The following is an 18,922-nucleotide window of genomic DNA, read 5'->3' as shown; positions in this document are numbered from 1 at the left end:
TTTTATTGTTTAGTGGGTAATTTTTGTGGACAAACGGAGCATTAGATTAGAGAGAGAAAATAAGAATTATTACTACAAAAGAAATCCACCATAGGAATTGTAATGTGTGCAATGTGTATCACACGTGCACACACGAAAATGAAAATGAGGATGAAAATGAAAATGAACATGAACGTGAACATGAAAATTACAAATTATTTAATAAATTATTTATTTGATGTAATAATCTTAAAATATATTAATACAATTAACACACAGAGATTAAATACACTGAAATAATTGCAAGATGTCAAATTTATTTATATCTTGAATTAAAACTAAGGCAGGGTTTATCTTTAAGCGCGGGTTCTCTTTTCTGGTTTTATCGTATACTAGCTGCTCCGCGTTTCACCCCCGTGGCTCCACTCCTGTTGGTCGTAGCGTGATGTTATATTATAGCCTATAACCTTCCTCGATAAATGGGCTATCTAACACCGAAAGAATTTTCAAATCGGACCAGTAGTTCCGGAGATTAGCGCGTTCAAACAAACAAACAAATTCTTCAGCTTTGTTATATTAGTATTAGTATAGATTATAATAATTATAATATTAACTATTAAGTATAGATTAAAACTTAGGCAGGGTTTATCTTTAAGCGCGGGTTCTCTTTTCTGGTTTTATCGTATATCACAAAGACGACTATTACAGTGGTCCCTGGTTTATCCCTGGTTTAAAGTTAAACTGTGTTTTAATTGTTTTGTGGTAAGACCCTTTGAATTTCATACGAAGGGAGTTTAGGTAATGTATTACGATTAGGAAAAAGGAACGTCTATATTCAAAGTTACAAAAACTTATTCACTCAAGTTGGAAATAACTTATGTTGAGAAATATGTTTTTTTTAAATCTATAGTACCTATTAAAAATATGTGTGTTTGTACATGTACATGAACAAAACTGAAAAAAAACATGAGTTCCGCGCCAATTGAACTTCTTTACTCCTACATATTTCTTTTACTTCTCATTTGTATTGATTTCGTTTTTTTACATTTATTAAACATCATAGTAAATCACGTTAATTACGCATAAAAAGTACTAGCGGTCCGCCCCGGCTTCGCCCGTGGTATATATTTCGCAATAAAAAGTAGCCTATGTCCTTTCTCGGGTATCAAAATATCTCCATACCAAATTTCATGCAAATTGGTTCAGTAGTTTAGGCGTGATTGAGTAACAGACAGACAGACAGACAGAGTTACTTTCGCATTTATAATATTAAGTATGGATTTTTTAAGGATGATGCTTCTTAATAGTTTTTTTTTTTTATTATTAGGTATTTATAATTTATAATATGACTTAATTACCTATACCTTGATCAGCATATTAAAGATCCCACAATTTTCGTAATAATGAATCAACAACCCATTTAAATTCATTAATGTCCTTTAATAGACTTATGGCGTGTTTTTGCCCACGGAGGTAACATTTATATAAACCTTCGTATTTTTTCTGGTGATACAAGAGTATAATTAAGAGAAAAATAATTAAAAGTCAATTTAAATCGAGTTCCTACTGTTTAACATAAACAACGCCTTTTTAGTTTTTACAAGAATATGATGCTTGTAATAACCTGTAATAATTAACAAATGACAATTGTTTAACTATGTATTTGCAAAAGCACAGATTAGAGAATAGTTACTTCGGCAAAAGTATTGATATATAGGTAGGTACGTAGTCTTCTCTGTACGTAGTAATAATAGCTCAATGAACCCTGCTTCGAAATTTGAAATGGCCAATTAGAACATTATTGAGGCCTATGAGAGCAATGCCCATAAGTAGTGTATAATTTTAATATTTAAATGATAATTTATTATAATGTATCGGAAACATGACAAAAATGATAAAACAGGACAGGATTTCTATTATTATTTTTTTTGTTAGAAAATTATAAAAACGTAGGTCGTAATCGTAGCCTCAAATAGGGTTAGGTTAAATAAAACGCCAAGTTCTGATATCAATAAATAATTATAATTTACATTATATTTAATTATATTCATTCCAACTTTACATCAGCAAACCATAACGATAATTATTTACATAATAAATATAAACTGTCTTTTAATTTGATCATAGAGAGATAACCTCCAAAATGATGTAGGGTAAAAAAACATAGACACCTAATTATTCGCGCCAACTAATGCCATCATCTTTGCCCCCAATTTCATAACTTTTACAATGCATCGTCTATTCTCATACACTTCCTTGAAAAAACTAACGCTTTCCCCCATGTTAGGGATTGGTAAATTCGATAAGGATTGCCTCGTAGCACGAATCGCGCTTTCTGATTGGTCGAAGCAGTTACTTGGTACATCAAATGTGTTGTGTTTAATCACACATGTGTAGTACTTGGAGGACAATCGAGGTATCCTTTTGAGTTCTGGATCATCCATGTCAACTTGGTAAAGACCAAACCGCTGGCTGCTAAAAAAAAAAGACAATGGAAATCTGATCAGTACTTCTATAGAGCTTTTATAACTTTAGAACAGATTAATTATATGGTCGTAAAGTTTATAAATCCCTACTTATTATTATTATGTTTCTCTCCATAATACACGGGTACGGCCAGAAGGAAGGTACCCGGTCCTTTGGGAGGCTTACGTGGGGACACAGGTCCAACACGCAGAGGCCCTTTAGAGAATTTTAATGTGTTGTGGGACACCAGCCGCAGCCTGCCCATGACTGCACTATAGAGATACAGCCCTGCCCCCCTAGCCAAGTGGCTTTCTATTAGCGTAGCGTTCAATAGAATATGTATGAGATTGACGTAAGCTGTAGATAAACGTATCTACTCATACATTCGTAGTCTATTCTATTGAACGCTACGCTAACAGAAAGCCACTGGGCTAGGGGGGCTGGGCAGTCCGCGGCCGCTTATTATATTATTATACATATATTATAAATGCGAAAGTAACTCTGTCTGTCTGTCTGTTACGCTGTCCCGCTCTCAACCTCTCACCTCTCACCTCTCAACCGATTTTGATGAAATTTATCACAGACAATCTTTCTGCTGCAGAGCTGCAAGCTGAGAAAGAGCATAGGCTACCTCTTATTGCGAAATCGGAAATATGTACCACGGGCGAAGCCGGGGCAGACTGCTAGTAGGTAATAATCTTACTGCTTCTACAAACACACAAGTTTGTGTGGATGAGTCAGGGAATGTTTATTACCTACTAATTCTTGCAAAATCGAATCTGGATGAAATTTGATTTAGAGATACCTACATCATCGTACATAGGCTATTTCTAAAAACAGACTACGTGGTTCTTATAAAGTAGTATAGTGTAAGAATATCCTATATAGTTAATGCTGGACTAAGCAATATGTGTGTAAATTTCACCTCGATATGCTGTTTTTCAGAAATTATAACTAACCTCCATCCATCTCCACATACTTTTGCATTTAAAATATTATAGTCAACTATTTTATACTTACGAGAAACCACTTGCCCACTCGAAATTATCCAGCAGGGACCAGAGCGTATAACCAGTAACATTCACACCATCATCCTTTATGGACCGTTGGACCTAAGGAAAGTGACATTGTTAGTACCTACATATAACTGTAAAGGAATGGAATTCCTCTTCACCGTAAGTTTCATAAAATTTCAAACTTGGAAGTTTGTAAATAAAAAAGAAAAAACGTGTGGCACTCGGGGACTGCCGCGGTAAAGCTATTGCATGCTATGCCTTCAAGCCACACCTCCGCCCGTCGGAGTGGGCAGCGTGAGGTTTTTTCATTACGGAATTTCTAGATTCGGTCCCCGCGCTCAAGGCCTACGATAGAAGATATGCAATAGCTTAAAAAAACATAGGCCTTCTTTGAGCTTTCATGCTAAACGTAATCTTAAATCATAAAAATAAGTTATACGGCAAACTATAACGGGAGATATCCTAAATATGTATACAAACAATGACCCGTAATCCGAATATGCATCTTTATCGAGAAATAAAATATGTTTCTATTTTCTGAACTCTTAATTTTGTTAGGTAAAGTCGCGGATTCTAATCCTGTCTCATCATCGATTTTTCATTTTATATTCTTTATAAACATCTCAATCATTTTAATGCTATAAAAATAAAAATAAAATATCCATCCATTCAGTAGTTTTAGATAGAGTTACAATTTTAACAAACTTATAATATCAAGTATCTACTTGACAGGTATCTACCTGTTCCAAGTGTTCTCCAATAGCAACGATCCTATTATAGTCATTGAGCTCCAGCCCAGTGGAGGGGTAGCCATGTTCTGTGATGAAGATCTCCCAGTCTCCGTATGTCTGTTTAATCCAGCTCAACAGTTTGCGTAGGCCTTCAGGATATATCTAGAATATTTTTATAGGATAATGACCATGCTTTTCGAGGTATAATAAACTTTAAGGAAGTGTCTGCAGCCTTTAAGCAGAGTATTACAATATCTATAAAAAAAGAGTGTGTGTACTTATGTACACGCGTTAGAAGTTATACTACTTCGGCGTATGGAAAAAAAATACTAGAATATACAACTTGAACATAGTTAACAATTTTCATACCACCTAGAACTAACTTCATGCTGTTAAATTTAGGTGTCGGTGTGCGCGCGCATCGTAAAAATTCACTCTCATCATTTTTCTCCATCGCGCCAAAAGAAGTATAACTTCAATTAAATTAAATAAAATTAAATAACGAATTTAATATTTATCATGCTAATATTCCCAGATTCGAATGAAATACTTCTAAAAATTACACGTTTTTTTAAATATTATAATCATTCAATTCTGTTATTTGTGAACCTCTTAGGTATGTGCTAACAAATTTTTGAAATCTCTCTTTTTAATTATGTAATAAAAACTGATCCTGATCACGTAATTAACCAATTTCCAAAAACAAAAGGAGGAGGTTCTGTTCATCAGCTTGTATTTTTATACGTGTCCAAATATATTGTACTCTTTGACTTACTTATTTGATCTCATTTGTAATTTTCTGTGGCACAATAAAGAATTTATATTTTCTTTGTTTGTATATTTGTAATTCTGTTACTTACATATACAAGAGGTGAAGAGCTATAATAACCATCAGCTGGAACTTCCATCACCGCATTCAGTTCTGGCGATCCCTCAAGGAACCACTGTCCTATCTTCTCACCCGGCTTCGCTTGTCGTATCGCACGAGAGGTATAGTAGTTTAGACCGAAGAAATCTGCCGTTCCTGTTAAAAGGAGAATAAAATACAATGGAACAGATATAATATTTGATTTAATATTCAATGGTATAATCTACATATATTAGATATTTAAAAAATTGTAGAGCTTTTAAACTGTACCACCACACTGCGTGTGTATAGGATAGTAGGTACTTTATCGTTTCCTCTATAAGTAAAACATCATAGAAATTATAATACTTCAATGAGATTAGTTTTTTTTTATTTTTTTTATTTATTTACAAAGGATAGCCAACAATTGTTTACACTATATATGGCATAAGAGGAAAAATACAATTCAACGTATCAAGTGTAACAATTACTTACAGGCTAACACTACATGCTTTTGAAAACGGTTATGACTTATGAACATTAAAAAAAAAAAACTGATAAATACACAAGATAACGTTTAACAAATTATCAACAGAATATCTATTTAAAAACTAATGTCAGTCATATTAAAATAAAATCGGCATACAAAAATTACAATTTTAAAATATTAAATTAAAGTACATAAAAAGTTAAAAACCAACATAAAAATTCATTTTTTATAATATTAATAATATAATATAATATCTACATAAAAATAAAGTTCGACAGACAAAATATTATCTATTTAAACAATGTAAATATTCAAGTTAAGATAAAATCGGCATTTAATTTACAATTTTCAAATATAATATTAAAAAGCTTAAAAAAAACCAACACAAAAATTCAATTTTTTTTTATAATATCTACACAAAAATATAGTTTATTATTATAAGACAGAACGCAATGCTATTTCTTGGGAGAATTATGTACCTATGAAGTAAAACGAATTTATTCGTCCGAAAAGTCGTTGTATATAGACTGGGGTAGATCCCTTTAAAAATAATAAAAAGTGCAAAAAAATCGCAGTCGGATGAAACCCATTAGAAAAGGAGGGGAGGGAATATGATGAAAATAAAAGGAAAATAATAGTGGTGTTATGAGAAAAACATATTAAGGTTATGTACCTATGTATGAACTTACATTCAAGAAAATCGAGTTTCAGTTCACTTAAATGCTACTGGTTTAAATGAAAAACTACCTCTTATCAATTTTTTCTCTTCTTCTGTAAGCTCAGGTAATCTAGATCGTCTATGTCCCTCCATGAGACTGATCTTCCACATTAGTTTTTCTAGTTTTGGTGGCCATCCACCATCCTTAGAAAAGATCGGATGACAGAATCTACCTGCCTGTTAATTGGAAAACATAATTTAATTAATTAAAACCACATATTTATCATTTCGAGGAATAAAATGAACTATTTATTTATTGTATAAATAAAATAAATATTTACATAATACGATAATTTAGTTTAATTGTTTTGATTTTGAATTCCACTTAGAAATACTTTGAAATCTAAGTGCCTATTAACGACGTATATAACTATTCAAATGTCATATCAATCTCTACTAGGGCTTGAGGAGTAAACACGTGTAGAGACGCTTGGCTCTACATTCGATCTTAGAACTTTTTCCGAGTACAAAGAGAGTCTCGGCGATTAACCAGGGCATTTCATAAATTAAAATGTTTTGAAGTGAAACTTCTTTAAGCGCTTTGAGAGTGAATTTTCAAGGTCGCGTCATAGTAATACCGTCACATCACGTAGCAAGGTGCAAAGAAGTTTCACTTCTGACACACGTGCTCGGAACACGGACTCTTTTTTTAATATTTTGTATAAAGCAATAAAACACTTACCGCAAGTTCCATAGCCATTTCAGCGACCTCCTCATCGTCTTGTGTTAGCGGCTCGTACCATGGCGCCTGATTTGGAATTGATATGCGACCTGCAAGATTATTGTAACAAAAACTTCAGTTTGGTATGATTTATATATAAACACTAGGTTTCCGCCCGCGGCTTCACCCGCGCAGTCAAAGAAAAACCCGCATAGTTCCCGTTCCCGTGGGATTTCCGGGATTGCGTCATTTTCCCGGGATAAAAAGTAGCCTATGTCCTTTCTCGGGTATCAAAATATCTCCATACCAAATTTCATGAAAATTGGTTCAGTAGTTTAGGCGTGATTGAGTAACAGACAGACAGACAGAGTAACTTTCGCTTTTATAATATTATAGTATATGGATAATCATAATCATTTCTACGATTAACTTTGTTTCAATGTTTTCATAAGTGGACATGTGAAATCTTGCTGTTTCATTATACAGATATAGAAAGATGTGCTAGTGCTTGTACATATATTAATATCGATAGATTTTTATATTGGGTAACTATCTTGAAATTTAAAAATATATTATATTTTTTTTATTTTAAGTTATTCGGATTTATTTTCAACTAGCTTAGTTTACGATTTATCAATTATGCAAATATCGGCTACAAAAATCTTTGATAAAAAATAATTTACCTCCATTGATTTGTCTAAACTCCTGATCGAATATCCTATAAGCTTTCGCATGAGCTAGAAGTATGTTTTTGGTACAAATATAAGGTGCAAACTGGTCCTCCATAATCCCAGGAGCAAATGTCCCAGTCATATACCCAATATCACATAATATTGATGGCTCGTTTATAGTTAGCCAAGTTTTAACTCGATCTGCGTATAATTCGAACACTTTTCTGGAGTAATCCGCGAACCAGTCTGCTATGAGGGGGTTTGTCCAGCCGCCTGCAAAAAAGTAAGAAAAACATGAAGAAATATTTTACCTGCTAAGCTAAACCACGTATCAATACAGTGAAACCATAATTCTACGTATAACAGTAACTTAAAGTTTGGACATGATAGATCTATTTTTCTTCAATGAAGAAATTATTTACAGACTCGGTACTTGTGGGATACCTATACGGTCTGATGTTGTAAAAAAATGCATAAGTTTAATTAATTAATTGACGTCGACGAATTTTTAACCGACTTCAAAAAAAAGGAGGTGGTTATCAATTCGGCCGGTATGCTTATTTTGTGTATGTACACCGATTACTCCGAGGTTTCTGAACCGATTTACGTGATTCTTTTTTGTTCGATGCGGGATGGTGTCGAATTGGTCCCATAAAAATTTAATTCGGATAGGCCCAGTAGTTTTTATTTTATGAGCATTTTTGTCTGTATTTGTAAATGTTGCAAGTGAAATGAAATGAAATGAAATGAAATAATTTATTTGCAGGAATTGTGGTCTACAAGGTTTTACAATATATTACATTAAAGTCCGCACAATTCGCCAGCAGACTGGCATACAAATATTTATGTGTATTTAACTAACTAAATTACAATATATATTTAGATTAATTTTAACATTTTACATTACAGTTATTATTATTATCTACCTTTTCTATCTTTAGTGTTTACAAGCAAAGAACTCATTTATATTATAAAAGCAATGAGATTGCAGCCACTTTTTTAATTTAAGTTTAAACAATTGCATGGGCAATTCCTTAAATGCCATTGGGATTTTATTATATATCTTCGCACTCATAACATGACTGTTTTTGCTACATAAAGCAGTGCGACAAATTGGAAGTTGCAATCTGTGAGGATCCCTGGTTGGGTACTGACTATTTTGACAACTTTTAATGTACATATAGGGATGCTGTTTCACAAATATTCCAACCTCCAAGATGTATAAGGAAGTAAGTGTTAAAAGTCCGAGTCGCTTAAATAAGTCTCGACAACTTTCTAAGGGCCCTACTCCACATATTGCTCTGACACACCTTTTCTGAGCTATAAAAACTTTTTTTACGTTAGTAGAGTTGCCCCATAAAATAAGACCATACCGAAGCAACGATGAAACATAACCATGATATGCAATGATTGCCGCTCTCTCATCAATAATCTGTTTAATTCTTCTGAGGGCAAATACAAACTTATTTACACGGGTACAAACAGAATCCGTGTGAGCTTTCCAATTTAAGTGGTTGTCTAATGTGATACCTAAAAATACCGTTTCAGTAACTTCGTCAATACGTTGTCCATTATAAATTATGTCAAGGTTATGTCTAATGTTATGATAATTACAGAATTGCATTAGTTTTGTCTTTGTAATGTTAGGAGTTAAATTATTATATTTTAGCCATTCTGTTACATTTTTAATAGTCAAATAAATGTCTTCTTTGTAGGTGGTCAATTTGTTACGAGGTATGGTGATGGATACATCATCCGCGAACAGAGTACATTTATGTTCTGTAACGTTAGGAAGATCATTTATGTACAATAAGAACAGGAGAGGCCCGAGGATACTGCCTTGTGGCACTCCGTATTTATTATGTACGTATTGTGATCTTACCGACTTTTTTAACGAATTGTTGTCTATATACGATATCTCTACACATTGCATACGGTTAGTCAAGTATGAGGTCAGCCACTTGTGCGCTGGACCTCTTATTCCGTACAGAAAACATTTGCTGAGTAGAAATTCATGGTCAACACAGTCAAATGCACAGCTCATATCAAAGAAGACTACAGATACCTCATTACGCCTATCAATGTTGTCAATAATATTTTTTGTCAATGTGTGAGTTGCGAGTGTGGTCGATTTACCTTGTTGAAATCCATTCTGTTCTTGTTTAATGATATTAAATTTACTTATAAATCGATTTAACCTGCTATACATAATTTTTTCATAAATCTTTGCTATTATTGGTATAAGGGTAATTGGTCTATAATTGACTAATTCCTGACGTTTGCCTTTTTTATGTATAGGTCTAATGACTGAATATTTGAGTCTATCAGGGAATATACCTTGTGTAAGAGATAAATTAAGCAGATGGACTAATACAGGACATATTACTTTAATACACATTTTAATAGTACATGTTGGTATATTGTCATATCCTACTGCTGCAGTATTATTCAAGGATTGTACAGCTTTATAAACATCGGATTCTATGCACGGAGATAAGAAAATAGAGGATTCTTTAGACACAATACTATACTTAGCAGAACCAGAACCATTAGCGGAGTTATGTCTATTGAAAAACGTATTGAAAGCTTCTGCAATTTTAGCTGGTTCATCTATTACAATATCGTTTTGTGATATATATTCGATATTTTCAGACATGTTACTATTATTAATTTTATTTGATATTATATTCCATGTCGCTTTTGATTTATTTTTTGATTTATTTATATAATTACGGTTAATACATTTTTGAGAAGATACTATACACTTTCTTAAAACTCTTTCGTATTTTTTATAATTATTTCTGTTATTTTCAGATTTATTTTTGTAGTATGTATGACGAAGCTTACGTTTATTTCGACTTGAGATTCTTATACCTTTTGAAATCCATTTGGGTGATGCTACACTGTTCTTTAATTTGATTTTGTTTATGGGAAAGCATAGATCAAAAAATAATTTAATGATGTCATGAAATTCATTGAAAGCTTCATTACTTGAGGTTTGTTGTAGAACCTCGGTCCAGGATAAGCTGTTTAGAGCATTAACAAATTTCTTCGTATTTTCTTTACTGTAACAACGTTTTTTTATAAAGATGTGATTTTTTTTCTTCACTGTGGCAATGGGAAATTGTAACGTTTGGCCAGTTTCATGGTCTGACAGATCAAGAAAATGAACTTTGCCAATTGACTCTCTAATGTTACTTATGATAACATCCAAGCAGGAGTTTCGCCGCGTGGGTTGGTTAATGTGCAAATAAAGGTTGTAGGCCATTAAGATTTCTTTAAAACTATTGGAAATGGGTGTATTTTTTAAAATATCAATGTTCATGTCGCCAGCAATTATGATTTTTTTATTTGATTTAAAAGTCATTTTATGCAAAAGAATTTCAAAAATGTTTAGAAAGTTGGTACTATTAGAATCTGGTGTCCTATAGATACAAATAATAATCATTTTCATATTTGGTATTTCGACTCCGCAACATTCAAATACTTTTTCCACTGAAATTTCATTACAGTACGGTATATTAATTGATTGTATAGTTTTGTCAGTTAAGATACATACTCCTCCTCGCTTTTCATTGCGTCTAGAGAAGGAACTTGCAAGTTTAAAGTTTTTTAATTGTATGCATGTTTCGTGTCCTGCTTTTATAAAAGTTTCCGAAAAACAAATAAAGTCAATTTTATTACCAAATTCCGAAAGCTCGTTAATTGTAACTTCAATAAGTTGCATTTTGTTAAGTAGGCCCGCAATATTTTGATGTAATAGACTAGCTACGTTAGACTCGAAAAAATGTTACTGACGTGTCTGGAATCGAACTAACGTGTATCTCCGACGACTTTGAACATTTTGTTTTTGAAACAATAGGAAAGTAGTATGGTATGGTACCTTTTTCAGGAGGCAACTCTTTTTTTACAGAAAACGTTTTTTGTCTTTTATAATGGCTTTTTTTGAAGGTTAAAAATGTTTTTGTATAGTAATACATGTCAATTTTATAGTTGAGAATTTTACAAAGTTCAAAATAGTACATTTTAGTTGTCCTATAAAAGGGTTTTAGATTTACAAAGTCACAGTTTTTAAAATTATTAGATACATAAAATAACATCTCATTTAGCTTTTTTTCGCTTAGGTACAGATTATTAATTACACTTAACAAGATTACTTTTGCATTTTTAATATTTCTTAGGATAACTATGAGTTCTGACATTATTTCGAAGGGATTTTTGTCATGCTCGCCAATACATAAAATTAGGACATTATTGGGAGAATCTGGAAAATTGGAAACATTTTTCGTTATTTCAGGGGTTGAGGCATACGGTTTTGTAAACGAACTTATCGCATATTTTAGGTACTTTGTCTTTTCCCTGCTTTGTATCAATGCGATTGATAAACCTATGCATTGCTGTCCACCTAGGATAAGTATTTTGTTCTCATTTGTCGACTCATTCACAGGTAAAATAATGCGTTTATTATCTGTATTATTTTTTAATTCAGCGCCATCTAGCGAGAGTACTGATGTGGAAGAGTTTGCTTCCGCGCCATCTTGTGTTGGATAGGGTGCTTCATTATTTATGATTTTGTGACTAATATCTATTGGACACTTTGAATTTGTCGATTTTTCTTGTTGGCGATCTAGTGACGAGGAGCATGCGTTTTTCTTAGATGTTTTATGATTCGATGTTGAGGGTAGTGATATTTTTTCAAGCGAGGCTATGTAATCTTTGTTTTGTTTATAGTTTAAATTCAAGTCTGTACAGCTATTACTAAGTTGCTCATCAAGAGTAGATTCATTTAAGTATTTACGCCGTTTTCTAACACTTGAAGTTTTTAACATGGTGGGCGTTGTGCATATAGATTTATATTGTGATATTGTGATTTGTTGTGATGAGGTAAGTTTTTTTAGGGAGTTTATTTCTAAGTTTAACTCGTCAATTTCATTATGTGCAGCTTGTAGTTGATAACTTAATTTTCGGATTTCTTCTTTAAGTTCTTCTCTGTCATTTATTACAGTTGATAAGTCAGGTAGGCTTTTTGGTGAAATAGTGGAATGCAAGGACCTGAATGAAGAGTTTAAGGATGTATTCAGTGTTTGGGATTTATATTTCCGCAGAGTTACGAATTCTTCATCCATATTTAGATTTAGATAGATTTCATTTCCTGACTCGTGCTATAATCAGTATTTAGTAGTGATAACCCTTATAAATATATACCAGCTGTTTTAGTATCTAGATGTCTCTCATGTCATGTAGGTAATAACTAATAACGGTCTCAGGGACAAGATTTAATTTATATATTTTTTCCTCTAGAATTTATTTTCTATGTTGAAAATTTGGATTTTTGTCAATTCCACTAGTTATTTGTTATTCATTTAACCTTGAAAGTTGTAGTTTGAATTTGGAGTTGTTGCTTGATTTCGAGAGTTTTAACAGTTACGGTTAATTGTCTTACTACCTATATGGATTTTTTGCAGTATTATATGTAACTTACGGCACTTATTGTGAGCAGTGAGGTAAAATCCATTTACACAATTGTTTTTTGTTGAATTCTTCTTAGTTCAAATCACTTTTCTTGAATTTGAGTGACTGACTATTTGTTCGGTCATTTATTTTATTACTGCAATTTGTTTCACTTGGATAACACTTACACTTCTTTATTGTATCTAACTTAAGAATTTAGACTATATTTTACTTGAGTTTTATCAGTATTTTATTTTTAAGTTGTGCAAGTTTGAAGTCGGTTGTTTTTAACGCAGTTATCACTTGTATATTTTTATATATTGAACTCTTGTTGTAGAAATAACGTAAATTGTGTGAAGCTTAAGAATCTAGATCTCCACATTTATATAGTATATTGTTATTCTTTCTTACCCATACCCTGCATCTTGACAGGTAAATCCCAATGGTACAGAGTCACCACTGGTTCGATCCCAACTTCAAGGAGATGGTCTATCAGGTCACTGTAGTATTTAACACCGGCCTCGTTTATCTCATTTGTGAATCCCGTTGGGAAGAGACGAGTCCAACTTAGGGAGAATCTGCGAGAATTCATTGTATTTATATTAATAACGAATTACTGTAGAAAAAACATTGTCCTCGTACTAATACTTTACAATGAAGTATATCATAATTCATAAATGTATATTCTACATATTATGTATGAGTAAAATACGTCCTCATACAGTCATACTCATACGAACTTATAGAAACTCAAACTCAAAACATATAAAAAATGTGGGATGTTAAATTTGTTTTCCAAAATTATTAAAATAATATAATTAATTGCAATATTTATAACCAAGTGGCAAGTGGATTTCATTGGTTATCACTCGCATTCTGTAGAATTTCATTTAATTCCATTCAGTAATTTTTTCGTGAAAGAGTAACAAACGAACCTACATCCACCAGCTTACCGCCCGCGGCTTCGCCCGCTTTGTCTAAAACCTAATAAATTATATACTAACACCCTCCTCTTGAATCACTCTATCTATTAAAAAAAACCGGATCAAAATCCGTTGTGTAGTTTCTAAGATTTATATTAAGCATACTAAGGGTCATAGGGACAGAAAAAGCTACTTTGTTTTATACATACTATGTAGCTTTGATTTAATTACAAAAATATCTAAATAACCTATAGAAATGCAGTCCCATCTCCGAAGCGATCCTCACGTCCTCTCTCCACTTGTGGTAGGAGTCCGTGGTGACGTCACCGGTCGCGTTGCCTTCGATCCGCCAAGGCTGTTCGTGAACGAAGGTGTCCCAAATGTTTTCACCTTTACCTGCAAAGGTTTTATAGTTAGAGATGGTCCGAATATTTGTTTTATATTCCGTATTCAGAATATTCGGCAGCTTTACCGAATATTCATATTCGGCTGAATCACCTAATGATCGGCAAAGCGATACTCAACTTTTTTACTGTTATGACCCGTGTATTATCATGATTTGAGAGTACAGTGTAGTACAGTGTAATGAGTTAAGTATTTTAGAGTGTAGCTTTCTGATTTTGTCGTCACTGAAGCTTTATTTTTAACTAGCTTCCGCCCACGACTTTGTACGTGCATCCCCCTGTTTTTCCCCGTTCCCGCAAGAATTTAGGGAAATCCTTTCTTAGGGGACGCCTACGTTATGACATCTACCTGCATGCCAAATTTCAGCCCGATACGTCCAGTCGTTTGGGCTGTGCGTTGATAGATCACTATATCAGTCACCTTTGAGTTTTATATATATAGATTAAAGTAGGTTGGTAAAAAGATAATAACTTAATTCAAATATAAGTATCAAGCTGTACCGAATATTCGGTTTGGTAAAAGTTTTACCGAATATTCGGCCGAATGTTCGTATTCGGTTAAACCTATGTTCACATTGCCCATTGGGGTCATACTTAGATAGAAGGCTAACGACATATTGTGTAACGTGTTACGTAACGTGTAACATTGTAATTTATGGTACAACAGTTATATTGCTTAACTATATTTATTGATTTGCCATAAAGTAGGTATTGGTAAAATATTAAATTAAATTTAAACTAGAATAAAAGATAGAGATAGACTTTTCATTTATTTATAATAAACATTCGGTACTTCTTTGCACATTTTGTTAGTTTCAAATGAAGAGAATGAAGGAACAATGTTTTTTTCGTAATATGACCTTCCCTTCGAAAAAGTAGGTCGCCTAATTCTTGTATTCATGTTTAGTGATCTTAATAACTAAAATAAAACAAACAAACGAAGCATTCAAAGCCGATTAAGCAAACTTAAGGAAAACATGCAATATAAACAAAAAAGAATATCTCAGAATTAAATATCTAAGGTTAAAGACATTTAATTATTTATTATATTACTAGCTTTCCGCCCGCGGCTTCGCCCGCGTTTTCAAAGAAAAACCCGCATAGTTCCCGTTCCCGAGGGATTTCCGTGATAAAACCTATCCTATCTCTCAAGTTGGATCGAACTGCATATGGTGTGCGAATTTTATTATAATCGGTTAAGTGGTTGTGGAGTCCATTGAGGACAAACATTGTGACACGAGATTTATATATATTAAGAAAGAATATTAATTATATATTATCTATAAGTACTAATATTATAAAGCTGAAGAGTTTCTTTGTTTGTTTGATTGTTTGTTTGTTTGAACGCGCTAATCTCGGGAACTACTAGTCCGATTTGAAAAATTCTTTCGTTGTTAGATAGCCCATTTATCGAGGAAGGCTATAGGCTATATATCATCACGCTAAGACCAACAGGAGTGGAGCAATGCGGGTGAAACCGCGGGGAACAGCTAGTTATGAATAATAAGAAACTCTACATTTGTGCCTACAGACGCCTACTTATAAAAACTTGTAGGGCCGATTTACTAATAACATTGTAATACCAACAGAGGTGCCATGGTCGTCTAGTCTGTCTACCTTCTTAAGTGAATCAAATATTAAAAAATAAAACTTACCATCTTCATCCCAAGCTCCTTCTATCTGATAGGAGGAGGTCGCTGCACCAAATTTGAAATTTGGCGGGAAATTACTGGAACATGCTGACGTCAGCAGTAATGTACTGTGAAAAATATGTTGTTATGATTGTTGTTGTTTTTTGTAGGTACCTAGTCATAAAGCAATATGTTTTATGAAATAAACTAGCTTACCGCCCGCGGCTTCGCCCCCTTGTCTAAAACCTAATAAATTATATACTAAAACCTTCCTCTTGAATCACTCTACCTATTTAAAAAAACCGCATCAAAATCCGTTGCGTACTTTGAAAGATTTAAGCATACAAAGGTACATAGAGAAAGCAACTTTGTTTTATACTATGTAGTGATATAGGTAATAAACCTAGGTATAATAGCGTTTTTTTTTTTCTTTTATTCCTAATCGTACAACAAATATATTTTACTAGCCGCTCCGCGCGGTTTCATCCCCGTGGCTCCACTTCTGTTGGTCGTAGCGTGATGGTATATAGCCTTTAGCCTTCCTCGATAAATGAGCTATCTAACACCGAAATAATTTTTCAAATCGGACCAGTAGTTCCCGAGATTAGCGCGTTCAAACAAACAAACAAACAAACAAACAAACTCTTCAGCTTTATAATATTAGTATAGATATGTTAAGTTTTTGTTTTCGACGTAGAGTATAGGAGTTGGATTCTTTGTGCTGGCTCAGAAGTCAGAAGAAGTTCCACTGATAATATACTTACCTACTCTTTCTACGCAATTAAAATACCTTTATACAAAGTTTAAATCAAATTATGGATATATATCTATCTATTTATTTGCCAATAACTTCTTATCAAGAGGAAATATGTGTATTTTTGTATGTACGTATGTAATGTTTTCAAAAACTACTGGACCGAGTTCAAAATTTATTTCGTCAGCAGAAAGCCACATTTTCTCCAGTCACAGTTTATATCGTTTTTATACAGTTCTATAAAACAACAAAAAGAGAAATATTTATTTTATTTATATTGATTGTTCTTGATATTACAGTAGTTTTTTAGCGTAATATATGTAGCTATTGTTACGTAGGTATCTTTTTTTGTTATAATTCAAAGATATGTCTTTAAATTATACATATTAGGTAAACTTATAATATGTAAAAAGAAAGAACTAGCTTTCCGCACAGCTAAAAGCGTGTAAGAGCGTGTGTACTGAGCAGACGTGTCAGAAGCGAAACTTCTTTGGCAAGATTTAAAGATGCAAATCTCTTACTCCATGACGTGACAGTATTGCCATGACGCGAACTTGAAATTTTACTCTCAACACACCTAAAGAAGTTTCACTTCCAAAGTGGCCTCATAACTATCACAACACACATAAATCATACCATTTAACTACTCCGTTGTGACGGTAAAGACACACAAACAAACACACTAACATTTGAATAATAAACATACATATTTGTAATATTAAATAGCAATGATTACCTTATAACGATCGACACGACCACTTTGAATGAACACATGTCGGAAAGTAAACAAGATGCCAAACGAAATTTCGTTAAATTTACGTATTAATCATTTTTATTAGCTTTTTACTGTAATCTTAGTATATAAGGAAATGTATATAGCCCGTTTTATGTTGAATTAACCTGACGATTAAACCAACCTACTTCCATAGAGATTCCTAATAATGTTTATTGCACCTGTTTCTTTACGAGCGGAAAATAATTAATCCAACTTATCTAATCTGTGCCCAAACATTTAATAAAACTATTGTAGAAAAGCTTGCTGTTTTATTTTTCTTTTTTCTATCTATCGTGTCTAGATAACGTTAAAATAATGTACATACCTATAAAGACAGAAAGTGGAAGTAGAAAATAAAGTGTTATCAATTTATTTATAAGTAGGTACTTAAATTTGGCTTATTTATAGTTGTATTAGCCTTACGTCCGCGTTTTCAAAGAAAAACCCGCATAGTTCCCGTTCTCGTGGGAATTCGGGTATAAAAACTATGTTTTAATCCAAATTACCCTCTATATGTGTGCTAAATTTCATCATAATCGGTTGAGTAGTTTTTTCGTGGAACAGTAACAAACATACACACACATCCATTCTCACAAACTTTCGCATTTATAATATTAGTAATTTAGTAGGTTTATTGGGAAAGATAAATTAAAATTGCAATTACATGATTTATTGAGAGCGTAGGCGTTAGAATCGTGATCGTTTTTGCATAATTTTGATACAATAAAATCAGCTGATTGAAAAACTTGAAGTTTATTATAGTTTTAATGGTCCAATCATACATAAAAATGTACGGTATTTGTCTTCTTCGTTAGTCTTATATATATGACCGGCTACAGGTTCACTGACACCACATTGTATGTATTGAAAAATTTCTTAATAATTTATTTCGAAATAAATACTAATATTTCCTAATTATTATAATGTAAGCTCACGATTTAAAAGTGCTTTTAACGCCGAGATAAATAAATATATGTTTGAGTTTGAGTTCAGAAAACTTAATAACGTGACTCGCTAAGGCGCTATGTATTAATTTCCTATACAGAACCAAGAGAGCGGAAACGCTTCAGGAATGTTAAATGTGTCTCGGTAATTTCTGCTCCATTGTTTACTTTATTTATTTTTATTTATTGCTTAGTCGAATGGTCGATCTCAAATTAAATAAATGGATAAAGAATGAATGAGGAAGGAAAATCATTGAACGATTGTAAATATGTTATAATTATTGTTATTACATAATCGATACACGCGTAGGTCAATGATACAGTTTGTATAGGGTTTGAATCAGATAAATTCTCATTTTTGGAAAAAGAAATTAACAGTGCTCTTCAATTCTTCATACATTATATAAAATCGCGATGGTAATAATTTATACTTATGTCTATACTAATATTATAAAGAGTTT

General features: G+C 32.7%; 1 protein-coding gene across 1 annotated transcript; it reads right to left on the bottom strand.

Moving 5' to 3' along the window:
• Positions 1-1,979: 1,979 nt before the first annotated feature.
• LOC123701696 (myrosinase 1-like) lies at positions 1,980-17,606 on the bottom strand. Its single transcript, XM_045649201.1, has 11 exons — positions 17,479-17,606; positions 16,013-16,116; positions 14,202-14,349; positions 13,442-13,608; positions 7,592-7,852; positions 6,930-7,018; positions 6,277-6,424; positions 5,053-5,216; positions 4,202-4,354; positions 3,466-3,557; positions 1,980-2,451 (listed from the first exon to the last, which is right to left on the bottom strand). The coding sequence occupies exons 1-11, from the start codon at positions 17,514-17,516 to the stop codon at positions 2,151-2,153; spliced, it is 1,665 nt and encodes a 554-aa protein (XP_045505157.1). The 5' UTR covers positions 17,517-17,606; the 3' UTR covers positions 1,980-2,150.
• Positions 17,607-18,922: the final 1,316 nt, after the last annotated feature.

Source organism: Colias croceus, chromosome 22, assembly GCF_905220415.1.
Source record: "Colias croceus chromosome 22, ilColCroc2.1".
Taxonomy (NCBI): Eukaryota; Metazoa; Arthropoda; class Insecta; order Lepidoptera; family Pieridae; genus Colias; species Colias croceus.
The sequence above is the reverse complement of the archived record's forward strand: the minus strand, read 5'-3'. Positions and strand labels throughout refer to the sequence as shown.